This window comes from Carlito syrichta, unplaced genomic scaffold (assembly GCF_000164805.1).
Source record: "Carlito syrichta isolate Samal-C Ts95f unplaced genomic scaffold, Tarsius_syrichta-2.0.1 Scaffold143215, whole genome shotgun sequence".
NCBI lineage: Eukaryota > Metazoa > Chordata > Mammalia > Primates > Tarsiidae > Carlito > Carlito syrichta.
Window position 1 is genome coordinate 71,508 of NW_007087311.1, and position 17,121 is coordinate 88,628.

The window sequence follows — 17,121 nt, forward strand, 5'->3', positions numbered from 1 at the left end:
GGGGCGGTGGCGCCGTGGCAGGGGCTCGGCTTTGGGGACCCCGCCGCTCTGCTCTCGTCTTCGCAGGGTGCCAGGTTGAGTCAGACAGGTGCCTCTTTGGGCCCCGTTCGTCTGCCCGCGACCTGTGCTTGTGCCTCTGGGTGGAGTGGCCCTTTAGGAGGCAGCGGCGGCCATGGGGTGCCTGCCTGGTCGGGGACACCACCGGTGGACTTGAGGCACGGGAAGGCCCGTGATAGGTGTCGGTATGACTGACTGCAGCCAGAGTCAGCTAGTTTGAGCCCGTCTCGTTGGCATCAGGGTCTGCTAGCAGCTTCTCGTTGGTGTCAGAAGGCTTCACGGGTTCTTTTTTTCGCGGTGGAGTCTCCGTCGGCCCGGCTGGAGTGCAGTGGCATGCACACAGCCGTTTCAGTCTTCCAAGCAGCGGGAAATACAGACGTGCGCCACCACGCCTAACTAACTTGTTGATTTATTGTAGAGGCGAGGTCTCACCATGTTGCCCAGGCTGGCCTTGAATCTATGGGCTCAGGCAGTCCTCTCACCTCTGCCTCCCCACATGCTGAAATTAGAGGCGTGTCATGTGTTTTAAGGGTCAGGAAAACGAACACTAGAAAACGTTGTTAGCTAGTCATTTTTTCTTTATTCCCAAGAGTTAATTCGGGTAACTGAGGTGTTACCCCAGGTTGGAAAGAGGTTGAGTGAAAGCCGGAGTGTAAGTCGAGATCTCAGCTCTGGTCCCTTTCTCTCTGGAGGCTGTTAAGGCTCTTCCCATCTGGATAGCTGTTACCCCGGTGTTTACTTGCCTGAGTGTTTTCTGTGTTAGGCAGCGTTGGGGGAGGTCAGGATGTGAGCTTCTTGTGCTTACAGCTTGATGGGAGTGGTACAGCAAGTCCCTGAGATAACTCGGAGGGAGGAAGAGCGTCTGAAGAAAGTAAGCAGGAGTGCCAGTGGTGATAGGTCCTCTGCACAGGGCCATGATTGGGGAAGCCTCTTTTGGAGGACCTTTGTGTGGTGCCTGGGATGAAATGGGAAGTGATCCTGGTGAAGGTCTGCGTGCTGCTACTAAGTTCAAGTGAAAGGTCATGATAACTTGGATGGAACAGTGAAGGGAGCGGGAAATGGTTGGCTCGCTGAGGGTTTGGGGGCAGGAAGAAAGAGGAGTCACGAATGGCTCAAGCCTTTCGGCTGGAACACGTGTGTTGCTCATGGGTCATTTGCCAAGGTGGAGCAGACCTAGTATGGGGAGGGATCAGTGGTTGGACTTGAGAAGCTTCTTAGAGAAGCAAGGGGAGATACCAAGAAGGTAATTGGGTCTGTGAGTCTGTGTGGGAAGGCCATGTCAGGCCCAATGAGTTATCAGCACATACAGATGGTGCTTAAAGATTAGGAATGAGGCTAGTGTAGGAGTCCTAGGACAAAAGGACAGCCCTAGGGCTAGATAGGAAGGTAAAGTCATCAGACTTTAATGAGATCAAGCTTGGAACTCTCGAGTGGTCTCATTCAGCTGCTCCAGAAGGCTTTGGTATCTCGACCAGTGGTGGTCAGCCACATGGCCTCCTTCCTCCAATAAGCAGGAATGCTTGTGTTCTGGGGCCTTTGCACTTGCTGTGGAGAATGCCAGGAGGTCCCTGACAAAAGAGCCAGTTGCATCTGCATGGGGGTGGGCTGCTGGTCGGTGATGGGGGGCAAGTAGTGGTCCCTTTAGGAGGTTAGCCAAGTGTGTAAAAAGACTTTGTTGTCCTAAGTTAGGATAGATTGTGATTATAACCTTCTCATCTAAGAAATGAACTTCAGTTCCACGAAAGTTACAAAATATGAGATGTAGGATAACTTCAGAGAACCAGACTAGAGCCTCTTGATAGACTAGTGAGGATGTTTGTGTCCAACCTGGACAAGCCTCCATTTGGTTCTTTTCAATATCTGTGACATGATTGATTCAGTTTAACTTTAGTTAGTTACCTAATTTGATGTCAAATCTTCCATCTTTTTTTTTTTTTTTTTTAGTAGGTTTCTCACGTTGTAGCCCAGGCTGGAGTGCAGTGGCACACTTACAGCACCACAGCCTCAACCTGCTGGGCTCAGGTGATTCTTCTGCCTCAGCCTTCCGAGTAGCTAGAACCACAGGCAGGTTTCACCATGCCCAGCTAATTTATTTATTGTAGAGATGAGGTCTTGCCAAGTTGCTCAGTCTGGTCTTGAACCCCTGGACTCAGGCAGTCCTCTCACCTCCACCTCCCCAAATGCTGGGATTAAAGGCATGAGCTACGGTGCCAGGGCCACTTTTTATTTTTTTATTATTTTTTTTATTGTGAAGTTGTGGGGTACAGTTAAGGGTTAGGTATACAATTGCATTTCATTCAGGCACCCTGTTGATGGGCCACTGTTTTTAGAATGTGGAATTTACTCTTAAAAATCCAGTTTCAGTTTCTCTGAGTGGTACATATAAGGAGAATGATAATTACATGAAGATTATTCATCTGCTGTTGCAGTTGAATTTCAATGTCATTTGATTTGCAGCTAAAATACATGAGGTTGCTTATTTGTTGTAGTTGGAGTTAGTATCTAGTTTTGATGCGTCAGTGGTAGCTAAAAGAAAAGCAGCAGAAGAATACAAATGTAAGTTTATACTTAATATATTGATAGCAGACACCAGCAATTCCAACTTCTGCAGTTTTTGGCATTAAGCCTTAAGCTTTCAAGTTTTCTGATCTTGACTAAAGATTTCCTTGAGCTTGCCTGAGCTGGAACTAAGCTCCTGGATTAGGTGTAACCCAACTGTAGGGGTACCTTTGCCAATAGACTCAGTCCTAATGCAGCAGGGACTGTGACTTATGTATTTATTGTTCCTCTGTACATAGTTTAATTGAAGTGTAACATTCTAAATCATTAATTGTGATTTAGAATGCATCCAAAAAGTAAAGATGTATTAGATGTCCTATAATATATATGTATTAGGTTCGTACTGTATCCTGGTTGCTGTGCTTAGCACTAAGCACGTATTATCTGAAGTCTTCTTTAAATCCTAAAAAAAAATCTCCTCATTTTGCGAATAAAACAAGTTGTGTCAGATGCACTTTACCGTGCTGACAGTTCCTTGGTGACGTTGCCTTTTCCCTTAGTGGATTGTGTCCTCGTGTTTTAGCCAGGGCTGGCATATGGTGGTGGGTGGAAGTTGTTTTAATGAGTGAAGCTCAGAAAGGCTTTAATGAATTACCAGACTCAGTGAATTACTGAGTTACAGAGCAGATTCTCTTTCAAATCTGAACTCCAAAGCAGGTTCCCTTGGCACTCTGCCACACAGCCTCTGAATATTTCCTGACTTCGAATTAGAAAGGAAACTGAAAGTGTGTGTCAGGGTTCAATGTGCATTTTCATTTTGTTGCAGTTTTACCACTCCCGAAGGCCCTAAACCCAGGTCTAGATGTTCAGACTGGGCAAGTGCTGTGGAAGAGGATGAAATGAGGACCAGAGTCAACAAAGAAATTGCAAGGTAGACATTTTGGACAACTTTGAAGTGTTATTTGTGGTGTTTTTGTTGTTGTTTTTGAGTAGGAATCTCTGTCTCCCAGGCTGGAGTGCCGTGGCACACTCACAGCCATCCCAGTGTCGACCTGCTGAGCTCAGGTGATCCTTCTACCTCAGTCTTCCAAGTAGCTGGAACCACAGATGTACGCCACAGGTGTGTGCCACCACGTCTGACTAATTTTTTGATTTATTGTAGTAATGAGGTCTTGCCAAGTTGCCCAGGCTGATCTCGACTCCCCAGCCTCAGGCAATCCTCTCACCTCCACCTCCCAGAGTGCTGAGATTACAGGCATGAGCCACCACACCCAGCTATCTATGGTGGTTTTTTTTTTGGTTTTTTTTTTGAGTTGGAGTCTCACTCCATCACCCATACTGGAGTGCAGTGACACGCATCCTCACGGCCACCCCAGTGTCGACCTGCTGTGCTCCAACGATCCTTCCGTCTCAGCCTTCCAAGTAGCCAGAACTACAGGCGTGCACTACCATACCCTACTAATTTTTTTTTTTTTTTTTTTGAGTTGAAGTCTCACTCTGCTGCCCAGAATGGAGTGCAGTGGCTGCTCCTGGCCACTGCAGCCTCAACCTGCTGGGCTCTGGCGATCCTTCCACCTCAGTCTTCCAAGTAGCTGGAACTACAGGCGCGTGCTACCACGCCCGGCTAATTTTTTTGATTTTATTGTAGAGATGAGGTCTCGCCAAGTTGCCCAGGCAGGTCTCAAACCCGTGGGCTCAGGCAGTTCACTCACCTCGGCCTCCCAAAGCGTGGGATTACAGACTGAGTCACCGAGCCCGGCCTACTAATTTTTGATTTATTGTAGAGGACAAGGTCTTGCCAAGTTGCCTGGGCTGGTTTCAAACCCGTGGGCTCAGGCAATCCACTCACCTCAGCCTCCCAAAGGGCTGGGATTACAGGCTGAGCCACTGAGCCTGGCCTATGGGGTTTTCAATTTTTCAATGTAAATTCAAGGTATGTCTTAGGGCAGTGGTTCTCAAGGGTCTTGACCTCAGTCCAGTAGCTAGCTTCAACATCTCCTGGGAACCTGTTAGAAATGCATATCCTCAGGCCCCTCCCCAGATGTGCTGAATGGAAACTGCTGATGATGGAGTGGGGCCTAGCCATCCTGTTAGAAGCTCTGCAGGTGAGTCTGCTCCCTCAAGTTTGAGAACCACTTTTATCTCAGTGGTGATTCTTTTAAGAGCGGAAGTAGGTGGGCACGGTGCTGCTGGATTGTAGACTAGAGCACTATTAGTAGCTTCCTGCGGTCATTTGTTAACCACCTACCATATGCTGTGCTCATACAACCCAGCACAGTAGATGGGGTGCTCTCTCCAGATGAGGGAATGTGCTCTTGATGACACCTGGCTCAGGTAACGCAGCTCAGAAGGGTCAAAGTGCAGGGCAAGGTCCCTAATTTGGGTTCTGTGAGCCCCCTTGCAGTTGTGCACAAAATTGTTGTGAATCCCACTTCTCACAAAATGTGAGCCAATTCCTCTTCATTGACTCATTATCATTTAGATAGTGCATTAACCATTGTTTTGTCTCCCTTGATTACATTATCAGTGTTTTTTGTCCTTTCTCTTTTGATGTAAGGCTAAACCCAGCTGCATGATTTCTGAGTTAAAATGTGGTTGGTTTATAAGTAGTTGAAGTATTTTCCAAGAGAATTCTGTCTGACAAGTGGCCGACAAATCAAACAGGGTCTTTGTTCTTAATGCTGATGAAAAAAAATGTGTCCTAAATGTCAGCCAGGGAAGCAGGACTAGACTGCCTGTCCTCATCTTGACAGCCTGTGATGGTATTTGTAGCTGCCTCCTTTGAAAAAGCACAGGTTTATGAGCATGTATGTGAAGTCATTCTTTTTTTTTTTTTTTCTTTTTTGAGTTGGAGTTTCACTCTCACCCAGGCTGGAGTGCAGTGGCACACTCGTGGCTACCCCAGCGTCCACCTGCTGGGCTCCGGAGATCCTTCCACCTCAGCCTTCCAAGTAGCCAGAACTACAGGCGTGTGTTACAATGCCTAGCTAATTTTTGATTTTTTTGTAGAGACAAGGTCTTAGCAAGTTGCCTGGACTGGTCTCGAACTCATGGGCTCAGGTAATCCACTTGCCTCGGCCACCGAGCCACCAAGTCCAGCCATGAAGTCATTCTTAATTTCTTTTAGGTATCAAAATATTTGGGTGAATCAGGATGTGGTGTCTCATGCCTGTAATCGCAGCACTTTGGGAGGCTGAGGTGGCTATGATTGCTTGAGCCCAGGAGATTGAGGCTATGGTGAGCTGTGATCATGCCATTGCACTCCAGCCTGGGCAACAGAGTGAGACACTGACTCAAAAAAAGCAAATTCACTCAAAATGTGGGTAGTGTGCTTGGTAGAGAAAATGAATTGAGAGTTGACAGATGTGGGGACTGATATTTGGAGTGAATTGTCTTTACGTAGGGTTTGACTTTCTTAACCATAAAGTAGAATGTTTGATTTGCCTATATTTTCTGTGTTCTGTTCACACTTTTTTTTTTTTAATCAGTCTCACTCCATTGTCCAGGTTGGAGTGCAGTAGCACACTCACAGCCACCCTGGCATCAACCTGCTGGGCTCTGGCATTCCTTCCACCTCAGCCTTCCGAAGTGCCAGAACTACAGGCATGTGCTACCAAGCTAATTTTTGATTTATTGTAGAGATGAGGTCTTGCCAAGTTGCCCGGGCTGGTCTCGAACCCACGGGCTCAGGCATCCACTCGCCTTGGTCTCCCAAAGTGCTGGGATTATAGGCTGAGCCACCGAGCCTGGCCCGTTCACACTTTTTATAATAATTCTCACGTACGTACGTCCTAGTTGCTCCACCAAGTCACCCCTTGCCAAGGATTACCTGAAGCTCTATGCAAGGAGACCCATCTGTCTGGACCCTCCTGTGGATGGATCCCTTTTTGTTCCTCAGTTATCTCTCACAGGCCTGTTTCTGAAAAAAGTCCACAGTGCTGTTTAGGGCAAACTGGGTTGATGATCATGCACTTGCTGACAGAAATGCTGCTGCTTTTAGTATGACCTGGGTGATTTGACCTGACCCTGTGGTGAGCCTTTATATGGCAGGCCAGCTTACTTCCCAACAGCCAGAGGGTGTGAGAAGTCAGCTTGCTATACTTGAAGGAGAGTCACAGACTACAGACTGAGTTGGAAAATGGTTTTCTTCATACCTGCAGCCAACCTTTCTCATGTAGGGTACCAGAGACAGTAAAGCCCCACAAGAGATGATTTGCAAGACTGGTTTCTCAAGTCTCACAAGGATAGCATATAACCAGTGCTGCTCTAGGTACACAGGAAGTAAATTACTTCATTACCTTCTGGAGTCTAAACTGTGCTAGACGCCTCAGCAAACCTGGGGGCAGATTTTAGATTTTCGAGGGCAACACAGTAATATGTGACCTCGTTTAGATACCCATGTGAACTTATAGCTCTAGGTGGTTTGTGGTTTCAGCAGTAGGTCGTACCAGGCTCCTATTGGGGATGTCATACCTATGAACTGAATTTTGGTAGTTATTGCCATAGAAAGGAGATACCTTGTGTCATTCATGAGGAACAAGACACGAGGGGTGATTTTAAAAATGAAAGCTTTTTATTTCAGTGTGTATTCATTTTTTCAAAATGATTACTGAGTGTTTGGTAAGTACATTTTTGTTGTGTGGATCTCACTGTAAACAAGCCTATCAAGAATTTCTTTTGATCTAGGGAAGCTCTGCATAAAATAGATGATGTGCCCTAGGGGATCAGGACAAGAATGTTCTCAGAAGTGGGTGCTTTGTTTTGGTGCCTTTTTAAAAACAGCAATATTTATTCTGCTCTCAGATACAAAAGAAAACTCCTCATAAATGACTTTGGAAGGGAGAGAAAATCATCATCAGGAAGGTAAAGGCTGTATACGTGTTTCTTTTCTAATTTGATAGACCTGTCACTTGTTAATGAAAAAAAATTGTGACTGAGAAATGCTGATTGTCCCAATAGCATTTATTGATTTGTACCATTTTCACTGATTTGAAATATCGTGTCTTTTGTATACTACATTCCCCCACATACAGAGATTCTTGACTGTTCTGAGATTAATAGGGTTTGGACTCTGGAGGAGTCATCGTTTGGCTTACCTTACATGGTGATCTTGATCTCAAGGCTTGATCTGTTGATCTCTCATTTTTTTCAGTTCTGATTCAAAGGAGTCTATGTCTACAGTGCCAGCTGACTTTGAGACAGATGAAAGTGTCCTGATGAGGAGGCAGAAGCAGATCAACTATGGAAAGAACACGATTGCCTATGATCGCTATATTAAAGAAGTCCCCAGGTAGTCTTGTCTTAGTGGCATGTCCTGACTACTCATGTGGCACTGTACTTCTCAAGAGTTTGCTTAGATTAGATGGTAAATCTGATGCTGAGAATAGTTCCCACCTCCTAAGAACTGTTTAGGGCCAGGCTCGGTGGCTCAGCCTGTAATCCCACGCCTTGGGAGGCTGAGGTGAGTGGATTGCCTGAGCCCGTGGGTTCGAGACCCGCCTGGACAACTGGGTGAGACCTCATCTCTACAATAAATCAAAAAACTAGCCGGGTGTGGTAGCGCACGCCTGTAGTTCCAGCTACTTGGAAGGCTGAGGCAGAAGGATCGCCGGAGCCCAGCAGGCGAGGCTGCGGTGGCCGGGAGCGGCCACTGCACTCCAGTCTGGGCAACAGAGTGAGACTCCAACTCAAAAAAAAAAAAACTGTTTAGGAATTCACAAGAGTTTATGCTGTAAAGAAGGAAGACTGAATTGGCAACTGAAAAACCAGCAACATGAGAATTTTAAAATGCTACTAATTTCATAATTTTAAACGTTAGATAACATTTCATTTCTCAGGACTCAGGAATCTTACAGATGTAAGGTTATTAAAATATATGATGGGAAAAAATAAAGTTCAAGTTAAGATTGTAAATTTGTAATCAGAAAAAAATTGTCATTGTTCTATTTTCTGTAAGCAGCATGTTCTTGCCTATCCTGCTCCCTTGAATTCATAGACACAAAAGGATACAAAGAAAGTTTCAGAATATTTCTGAACTTTTTGACTGGATTGGGGTTAAAGTGTACTTTTCTGGAACGTACATGGTAAGGAACTAGTAAGATTCAAAATATATTACTTTGCTCATCTTTAGAATCTCAGTTGGTTTGCAGTTTTTTAAAGTTATTTTTAGAGACAGGGCCTTGCTTTGTCTGGAGTGCAGTGTCACTCACTGCAGCCTCAAACGTCTGGACTTAAGCAATCCTGCTGCTTTAGCCTCCCAAGTAGCCAGGACTAGGTCTATAACTTTTGTTGTTGTTGTTGTTGTTGGGGCCGCCAAATGTTGTGTCTGGAGTGTGAGAAAATATAATTTTTTTAATGATACTAATCTCAAAGTTTAGTTAATCTTCAAGCTAATGTACAAATGTGAGTGGCATGTCCTAGGGTAATCTTGGCTGTCTTCTGCAGACACCTTCGACAACCTGGCATTCATCCCAAGACCCCCAACAAATTTAAGAAGTATAGTCGACGGTCATGGGACCAGCAAATCAAACTTTGGAAGGTGGCTCTTCATTTTTGGGATCCTCCAGCTGAAGAAGGATGTGATTTGCAGGAAATGTATGTCTTTATTGCATTCTTGTTCTCTGTTTCTCTGATTGGCATGGTAACTGGGAGCAACTCTGAGTGTCTCTGTGGGAGGGTGGTTCTGGTGCCAAGTCCCGGCAGCTATGAAGGAGCAGAGCAGCCACTGGGGCTCCCTGCAGAGTTGCTCTGCACAGTGTGCAGGTGGGTGGGAGGGGTTGGAGGGAGGAGCTTGCTTTCTGCATTGCATTTACTTTTTTTGTTGTTGTCGAGTCGCTGTCTCACTCTTATCCAGGCTGGAGAGCAGTAGCGTGTCATGGCTCACCACAGCCTCAGCTTCCTGGGCTCGGGATTTTTCCACCTTAGCCTCAAGAGTGGCTGGGACTACAGGCACATGTCACCACGGCTTGCTGATTTTTTTTTTTTTTTTTTTGTAGAGACAAGATCTCACTATGCTACCTGGGCTGGTCTTGAACTCCTGAGCTCAAGTGATCTTCTGCCTCAGCCTCCTAAAAGTGCTGGGATTATAGGCATGAGCCCATTTACAGGCCTGAGCCCGGCTGCATTTACTTTTTGTAGCTATAAAAGATAGAGCTCAGTAAACCTAGGCGTACGTGGTGGTTTGTTTTTTGTTTGTTCTTTAAAGATAAATAGCCTAAAAAGTATTCGAGTCTTTTCTGTTTTTTCCCTGTAGGGTTTTTTGTTTTTTTGGTAGAGATGGAGTCTTGCTATGTTGCCTAGGCTGGTCTTGAACTCCGTGCCTCAAGTGATCTGCCCATCTTGGACTCCCAAAGCACTGGGGCTATAAGCATGAGCCACCACACCCATCAACCCTGTTGATTTTTCAATTTGTGTCTAGTTGGAGACATTTCAGGCCTGACCTTTGCTGCATGGTTGGAATACCTACTGGACAGGAGGTGGGAAGAGAACTTGTGCTCCCCTCCCTCTGGGTGGTGTTTTCTCCATTTCTTTTCAGCTCCCCTCTACTCCTAAGTCTCTCCCTTTTTCAGGCACATTTATGCATTGAGCAGATATTTGAGTTTTTTCCCTGTGCTGGGAAATTACTAGAAGCTTGCATATTTGAAACACTTTCTAACATGGCTTTGCAAATTTATCCTGAGGGACATCATCCAGGGATTTTTTCCCCAATATGACAATATTGTCCAGTTCTCTATGAGTAGAAAATTGGAGAAATTAGTGATGATGTATAGTGCGGTTTATCAGTGTTCATTTCCTCCTTCAGAAGTTGGGCTTATTATTAGTGCTTCTGTTCAAGAATGCTATGGGTGTGTGTAAATAGTTCTGTGGCTTTTGAGAACAAGCAGAATTTAGTGTGTTGTGAGCCAGGCAAATCTTTTCACTTGTTGTAATTGCCCTTAATGTCTCTCTCCTGGATTAATGGGCTGGGGTTGAGTCTGATGAATGGGAAGTCCCTGAAAACTGACACCTCAGGCAGCTTAGGAAACGCCGTCAGTGTTGTGGCAATACAATGTGGATAGGGTTTGTTTTTAGTGAATAGGCTTGGAGGACTTCACAGGTATGGAGTCTCCTGGCTTTGTTAAGCAGATGACTGACACCTTTTGGGTTTCATTTTACAGACACCCTGTAGACCTGGAATCCACAGAGAGCAGCTCTGAGCCCCAGACAAGCTCTCAGGATGACTTTGTAAGTACTTTATTTGGATAGACCTTTCAGCTTGGGAGTTTCAAGTGAATTGTTGACAATACATGACGCTTTATAAACTGAAGCTGGATTCTTTTTTTTTTTTTTTGAGTTGGAGTCTCACTCTGTCGCCCAGACTGGAGTGCAGTGGCCGCTCCCGGCCACCACAGCCTCGACTGCTGGGCTCCGGCTATCTTTCCTCCTCAGACGTGCACTACCACACCCAGCTGATTTTTTGATTTACTGTAGAGATGAGGTCTCGCCAAGCTGCCCAGGTGGGTCTTGAACCCGCAAGCTCAGGCAATCCACTCACCTCAGCCTCCCAAGGCGTGGGATTACAGGCTGAGCCACCGAACCCGGCTGAAGCTGGATTCTGATGCTTATGCAAAAGGGACTTCTTGCAGTATTTCCCAGTCATTGAAATGTTAGATTTAGTTGTAAGGTTGAGTTCTTAATGTAGTAACCAACATTAAGGTTTTTGGTTAAGTCTAGCTAGTTCTACCATTTTCATTTGATAGTAAAAGGAGCCACCTGAGATGGCAGATGCCTGTAGTACCAGCTGTTCAGAAGGTTGAGGTGGGAAGATCACTTAAGCCCCTGAGTTTGGCTGCAGTGTGCTAATGAGCCACTGTGAATAGCCACTACACTCCCTCCTGAGGTTATAGTAAGACCCCCCCCATCTCTAAAAAAGAAAATAAAAGGTCTTTTTCCCATATACATGTATTGTCACTAGTGCTCAGTTGTAGACTTCAAACAGTTTGTGCTGGCGAGTTGCTAGTGTGGGAATTATCTGCTAATTTTTATTAAATAAAGGAATGCTTTTTGCCTCGGGCTTTTTCTTGGATTCATCTATTTTTATTATTTTATTTTATTTTTTTGGAAGCAGGATTTATTGGGAGGATAGAAAAACTCCCAGAGCAGGGGATCCGAGGGGGTTGTCCCATTCACCTATTCTTAAAGATTACACTTTTTTCCTTTTTTTAGAAAGCAGGATTTTTTGAGAGGATGGAAAAGCTCCCACAGTGGGAGGGACATGAAGGGGTTGCCCGATGATTACATGTTGGGGGAAAAAACTTCAAAGATGAAAAACAGTGTATAAAACTGCCTCATCTGATTCTGTAGTGAATTCTTCCAGAGCTTTCTGCATGTATACATTTCTTCCAGATCTTTCTGCATGTATACAGTTTTCAGTAAAAGAATCTCCTTATTTTTATAAAGGAGATTGCCTTAATGCTTAGGTATAGAAATACCCAACATATTAAGTGAGAAAACAGGTTAAGAACTAGAAAATGTAAACATTTGTTGTAAAATACTCAAGCTTTATGTAGGATCCTATACTGTATTTGAACATGTAAAATGAGGGTACAAAGTTATCTTTTCCTGTCTTTCTTCCATCTGTGTCATGCCCGATAAGCCTGGTGTGTTGTTATGTGTCCTCCCAGTCTTACTGGCCATTTGTACATTATTTGTGGCATACATTATTTGTGGCAGATGCTTTGTGACTGAGTATCTGGAAACAACACAGTGTCCATCAGTAGAGGCTTGACAAAAATCACAGTTGCCTCTTAAGGAGGTAACACCCGCTACACAGTGTGTTTCTGAAGACTGTTTAGTGATATGAGAAAATTGTCAAGACAGATTTTAAAAGGTTATTTAGCTGAGTCCAGTTTCACAGATATTTACACATAGATGGAATTCAAACCAATCAAGATCTCAACAAGTGGGTGTCATTAGTATGGAGTAAGAATGGCTTCTGTAATTTTTTTTGAGTTGGGCTCTCTCACTCTGTTGCCCAGGCTGGAGTGCAGTGATTCACCACAGCCTTGACCTCCTGGGCTCAGGCGATCCTTCCACCTCAGCCTCCTGGTTTTTGTCATTTTTATTTATTTATTTACTTATTTATTTTGAGTTGGAGTCTCACTCTGTCGCCCAGACTGGAGTGCCGTGGCTGCTCCCGGCCACCGCAGCCTCGACCTGCTGGGCTCCGGCGATCCTTCCGCCTCAGCCTTCCAAACAGCCGGAATTACACGCATGCGCTACCAGGCCCGGCTGATTTTTTTTATTTATTGTAGAGATGAGGTCTCACTGCCCAGGCGGGTCTCGAACCCGCGGGCTCAGGCAATTCACTCACCTTGGCCTCCCAAAGCGCGGGATTACAGGCTGAGCCACCGAGCCGGCCTGTAATTTTTAAAATGTAGCTTTTGTCCCAGTTCAAGAAATAGATTGTGATATGCCACTTGTAGGGTCAGGGGTTAGAAGTGAATAATCAGTCTTGGGGGGACAAAAATGGGGAGATGACACTGCTGAGGTGTGGGGGGCCAGGCCATGAAGTGGTGGGGCTTGGGGACAGGATTGGAGGCTCGGGTCTTAGGGCCTCCAAAGAGAGACAGCTCATAGATGGCTGGATATATGAAAGCAGAGGAAGACTGCATGAAGATATTTGGAAAAGCACTCTTCCAAAACTGTTTCGAGAAGCATTCCTTCTGTATGCGTGTTTCTTAACCACTCAAAAGTGGTGGCAGGTCTTTGCTGTTAAATACTGAAACTTTTGCCTTTTCTTTTTTCTTTTAATTGGAATCTTACTGTGTCACCCAGGCTGTAGTACAGTGGCACGCTCATGGCCACCACAGCCTCCATCTGCTGGGCTCAGGTGATACTTCTGCCTCAGCCTTCCAAATAGCTGGAACTACAGGTGTGCTCCACCACACCTGGCTAATGTTTCTTGATTTATTGTAGAGACGAGGTCTTGCCAAGTGCCCACGCTGGTCTGGAACCCTTGGGCTCAGGAAGTCCTTTTGCTTCTGTCTCCCAAAGTGCTGGAATTACAGGAATGAGCCACCATATCCAGCAATTTTCTTTTTTTTTCAGGGTCTTACTCTGTAGCCCAGGATGCAGTGCAGTGCAACGATCATGGCTCATTGTGATGTCAGTATCCTGGGCTTAAGTGATTCTCCTTGGTCAGTCAGCCCCCTAAGTAGCTGGGACTAGAGGTGTGTGCCATCACACGTGGATAATTTTTTTAATTTTTGAGAAATGAGATCTTACTGTGTCCAGGCTGATCTCAAACCCCTGGGCTCAAGCAGTCTTCCTGCCTGGGCCTCCTGAAGTAATAGGTTTACAGATATGAGGCACCACCCTGGCCCATTTTTGTCCGTTAAGAGAAGGATGTTCTAGTAGATATAGCCACAATATAGTTATCACACTTGGGAGTGTATCATTGACAAAACACTGCTGTCCAATACACGGTTCATATTCATGTTTCCCAGTTGCTCCAGTAATGTTCTTTTCAGTACTTAAAAAAAATTTTATAATTTAGTCAAGGATCACACATTTGAATTACCCTTGTCTCTGTTCTTTCCTTTAACCCAGGGGCAGGCTCCCTGCCTTTACCCCCATGACCTTGACTCATGTTTTTTTTTTTTAATAGTTCAGACTAGTTTCAATTAGGAGTTGTTGGATTCTTTCCTTAGGGATCAGATCAAGTTAAACATTTTGGATAAGAATACGATCACAAAGCCGGGCACGGTGGCTCATGTCTGTAATCCCAATACTTTGGGAGGCAAAGGTGAGAGGATTGCCTGAGCCCAGGGGTTCAAGACCTGCCTGGGTAACATGGCAAGACCTCATGTCTACAAAAAAATAAAAAAATTAGCTGGGCATAGTGGTGCATTCCTGTGGTTCCAGCTTCTTGGAAGGCTGAGGTGGAAAAATCGCCTGAGTCCAGAGGGTCAAGACTGCAGTGGCTGTGAGTATGCCACTCCCTTCCAGCTTGGGCAACAGAGACTCTAACTCAAAAAATTTAAAAAAAGATAACTGGGAGGGTATATCGATTTGTCCTGTTGCTGATGAGGTTAAACTTATAACGCATAAGGGATCAACCAGACCTCTCCACTATAAAAATATGAACCCCTTTTTAATATTCATTAAAAAATTTGGGCTTCAAATTGGTTTGAACTCCCTAATATGTAAACTCTAACGTTTGACTACATGACCTTTCAGTTTTATTTATTTATTTATTTTTTGGAGTCTAAATCTCACTTCGTCACTCAGGCTGAGCCCAGAGGCACAATCATGGTTACCATAGCCTTGACCTGCTGGGCTCTGGATATCCTTCCGCCTCAGCCTCCCAAGTAGCTGGAACCACAGGCACACACCACCACGCCCGGCTGATTTTTTAAAAAATTGTTGTAGGGACAAGGTCCTGCCAAGTCGCTCATACTGATCTCGAACTCCTGGGCTCAGGTAATCCTATGGCCTCCGCCTCCCAAAGTGCTGGGATTACAGGTGTGAGCCACCACGTTCAGCTAAATTTTTTAAATTAAAGTAGCAAAACATGTTCATTAAAACAATCCTGAAACGTATCAATCTAAAAACTTTCCCCTCCTGTCCTGAGATACAGGTACTATTATGGTTTGTTTAGCCTTTTAGAATCCTTTTTGGGCTTATAAAACGTGTACATATCTAAGCTTTGTATTTTATACAGCATATGGTACCTGTTTGCAATGTCACTATTAAAATTCATCTCAGTTGTAACTGAAGTGTATACCTTGATGTGCATTAAGACACGTGATTTCTGTAAGCTGTGGGATGGGGAAGTGGCCCCTATTTTGGAGTTGAGATGGCTCAAGAAGGCTTTCAGTCCCTAGACTCCTGTGCTAGAGCTGAGGCAGGTCTTCCTTGGCTGGTGAAAGACTAAGCCAGTTTATGTAGTGCCACATTACGAGTCAAGTGGGTGACATCCTGCATCTAGACCTCGTGGCAGCTCCTGTTGGAGTTGAGGGAGTTGTGACTTGGAGATGTTAAGGGGTCAGTTTCTCATTTGGGACAGAAGGAGGGTAGGCTGCTGGGTAGGAATTGGATATTTCTAGCTAAAATGAAACTTTAAGTTACTCATTCTTTATTCATGAATTTAAAGTGGCTAATTACTTTGAATTGTCTGTTGTGAGTATTCCTGCATTCGTGTGACCTTCACTGGTGATAGTCTGCTGTTTTGGCGTGTGCTGCTGGGCACAATCGTACTTTTCATCCCTCGGCCAGCCAGTAAGCGACTTGTGCCTCGTGTCACTGGCAGCAAGTCTGTGTCTGAATGGCGACACGATCCACACCTCTGTTTTCCAGGACGTGTACTCGGGCACACCCACCAAGGTTAGACACGTGGACTGCCAAGTGGAGGATGAGTTTGATTTGGAAACTTGTTTAATGGAACCCTTGAAAGACTTCTCGGCCATGAGCTAACTGTGCCACCTGGCGGCCACTGAGAGAAACAGCTCCTCCCCTGGCTAGGTGGAAGACTGGCCAGGTGCCAAGCATGTGTCCTGCATTTGTACTGGTGGTTTCTTGTTAATAGTCTGTTATTTCATGATGAATTGTTATTCTTGCCCTATTTTCTTGAGGACATTTGTTTTATGTATAGTGAGTGCATTTTGCATGTTATAAATTTTATATGGAGCTGAATCCAAGAAAGATGGAACTTGAAGCAATCTTGCAGCAAACTAATTGCTTAATCTCTACCCTCCTCCAAGTTAACCTGACAAGTATACTCGAATTGGTTTCCCACAAGTATTTTGGACAGTAAGTTGCCACTTGTTGGGTGGGTTGAGATTGTACATGTATTCATGGTACCAATCTAGAATCAGCTTTCTTTTTTTTTTTTTGAGTTGGAGTCTGACTGTCTCCCAGGCTGGAGTGCAGTGGCACACTCACGGCCACTGCAACCTTAACCTGCTGGGTTCAGGTGATCCTTCTGCCTCATCCTTCCAAGTAGCTGGAACTACAGGCATGCACCACCACGCTCTGTTAATTTTTTGATTTATTGTAGAGCTGAGGTCTCACCAAGTTGCCCCGGCTGGTCTCGAACCTGTGGGCTCAGGTAATCCTCTCACCTCGGCCTCCCAAAGTGCTGGGATTATAGACGCGGGTGAGCTGCCGCGCCCGACCTAGAGTCAGCTTTCTTTACAGGTATCTGACAAAATATTCTCAAAGTCAGACACCTTCAGTGTCTTCATGGAAACTTGATTTTTGGCCTTTTATATGGATATGTCATGCAGAGCTTTGAAGAGTTAAATATGTTAAGTTGATCTGTGAATGGGTTTATGTACGTTTTAATTTGGTACTTGAACATAGCACTAGATAGGCTCTTTATCTGTAATACTTCAAGAGTTAAGGCAGCAGAAGGAGTTAGAACATTTAACAATCAGTTAATTTGCCATGTAAAATTGCTGTAAATGATAATGTGTACAGAGTCTCTGTTCAAATATTCAATTGTAAACTTCTTGCTAAGACTGTTATGTTTCTATTGCTTTTATATGGAATGATAATGCAAAAATAAAGAAAATAACTTACTGA

General features: G+C 44.8%; 1 protein-coding gene across 4 annotated transcripts in view; it reads left to right on the forward strand.

Moving 5' to 3' along the window:
- Nucleotides 1-16,474, forward strand: part of SLBP (stem-loop binding protein) — a 16,899-nt gene extending 425 nt beyond the window's left edge. For 2 of the 4 annotated variants that reach the window (XM_008050200.2, XM_021708636.1), the window contains 6 exons: nucleotides 3,383-3,487; nucleotides 7,360-7,419; nucleotides 7,709-7,846; nucleotides 9,001-9,150; nucleotides 10,713-10,779; nucleotides 15,895-16,474. In XM_008050200.2, the coding sequence (XP_008048391.1) occupies nucleotides 3,383-3,487; nucleotides 7,360-7,419; nucleotides 7,709-7,846; nucleotides 9,001-9,150; nucleotides 10,713-10,779; nucleotides 15,895-16,011 (637 nt within the window). In that variant the 3' untranslated portion in view covers nucleotides 16,012-16,474. The remainder of the gene's footprint in view (nucleotides 1-3,382; nucleotides 3,488-7,359; nucleotides 7,420-7,708; nucleotides 7,847-9,000; nucleotides 9,151-10,712; nucleotides 10,780-15,894) is intronic. The other 2 variants (XM_008050201.2, XM_021708635.1) reach the window with 2 other exon arrangements.
- The last annotated feature ends 647 nt before the right edge of the window (nucleotides 16,475-17,121 follow it).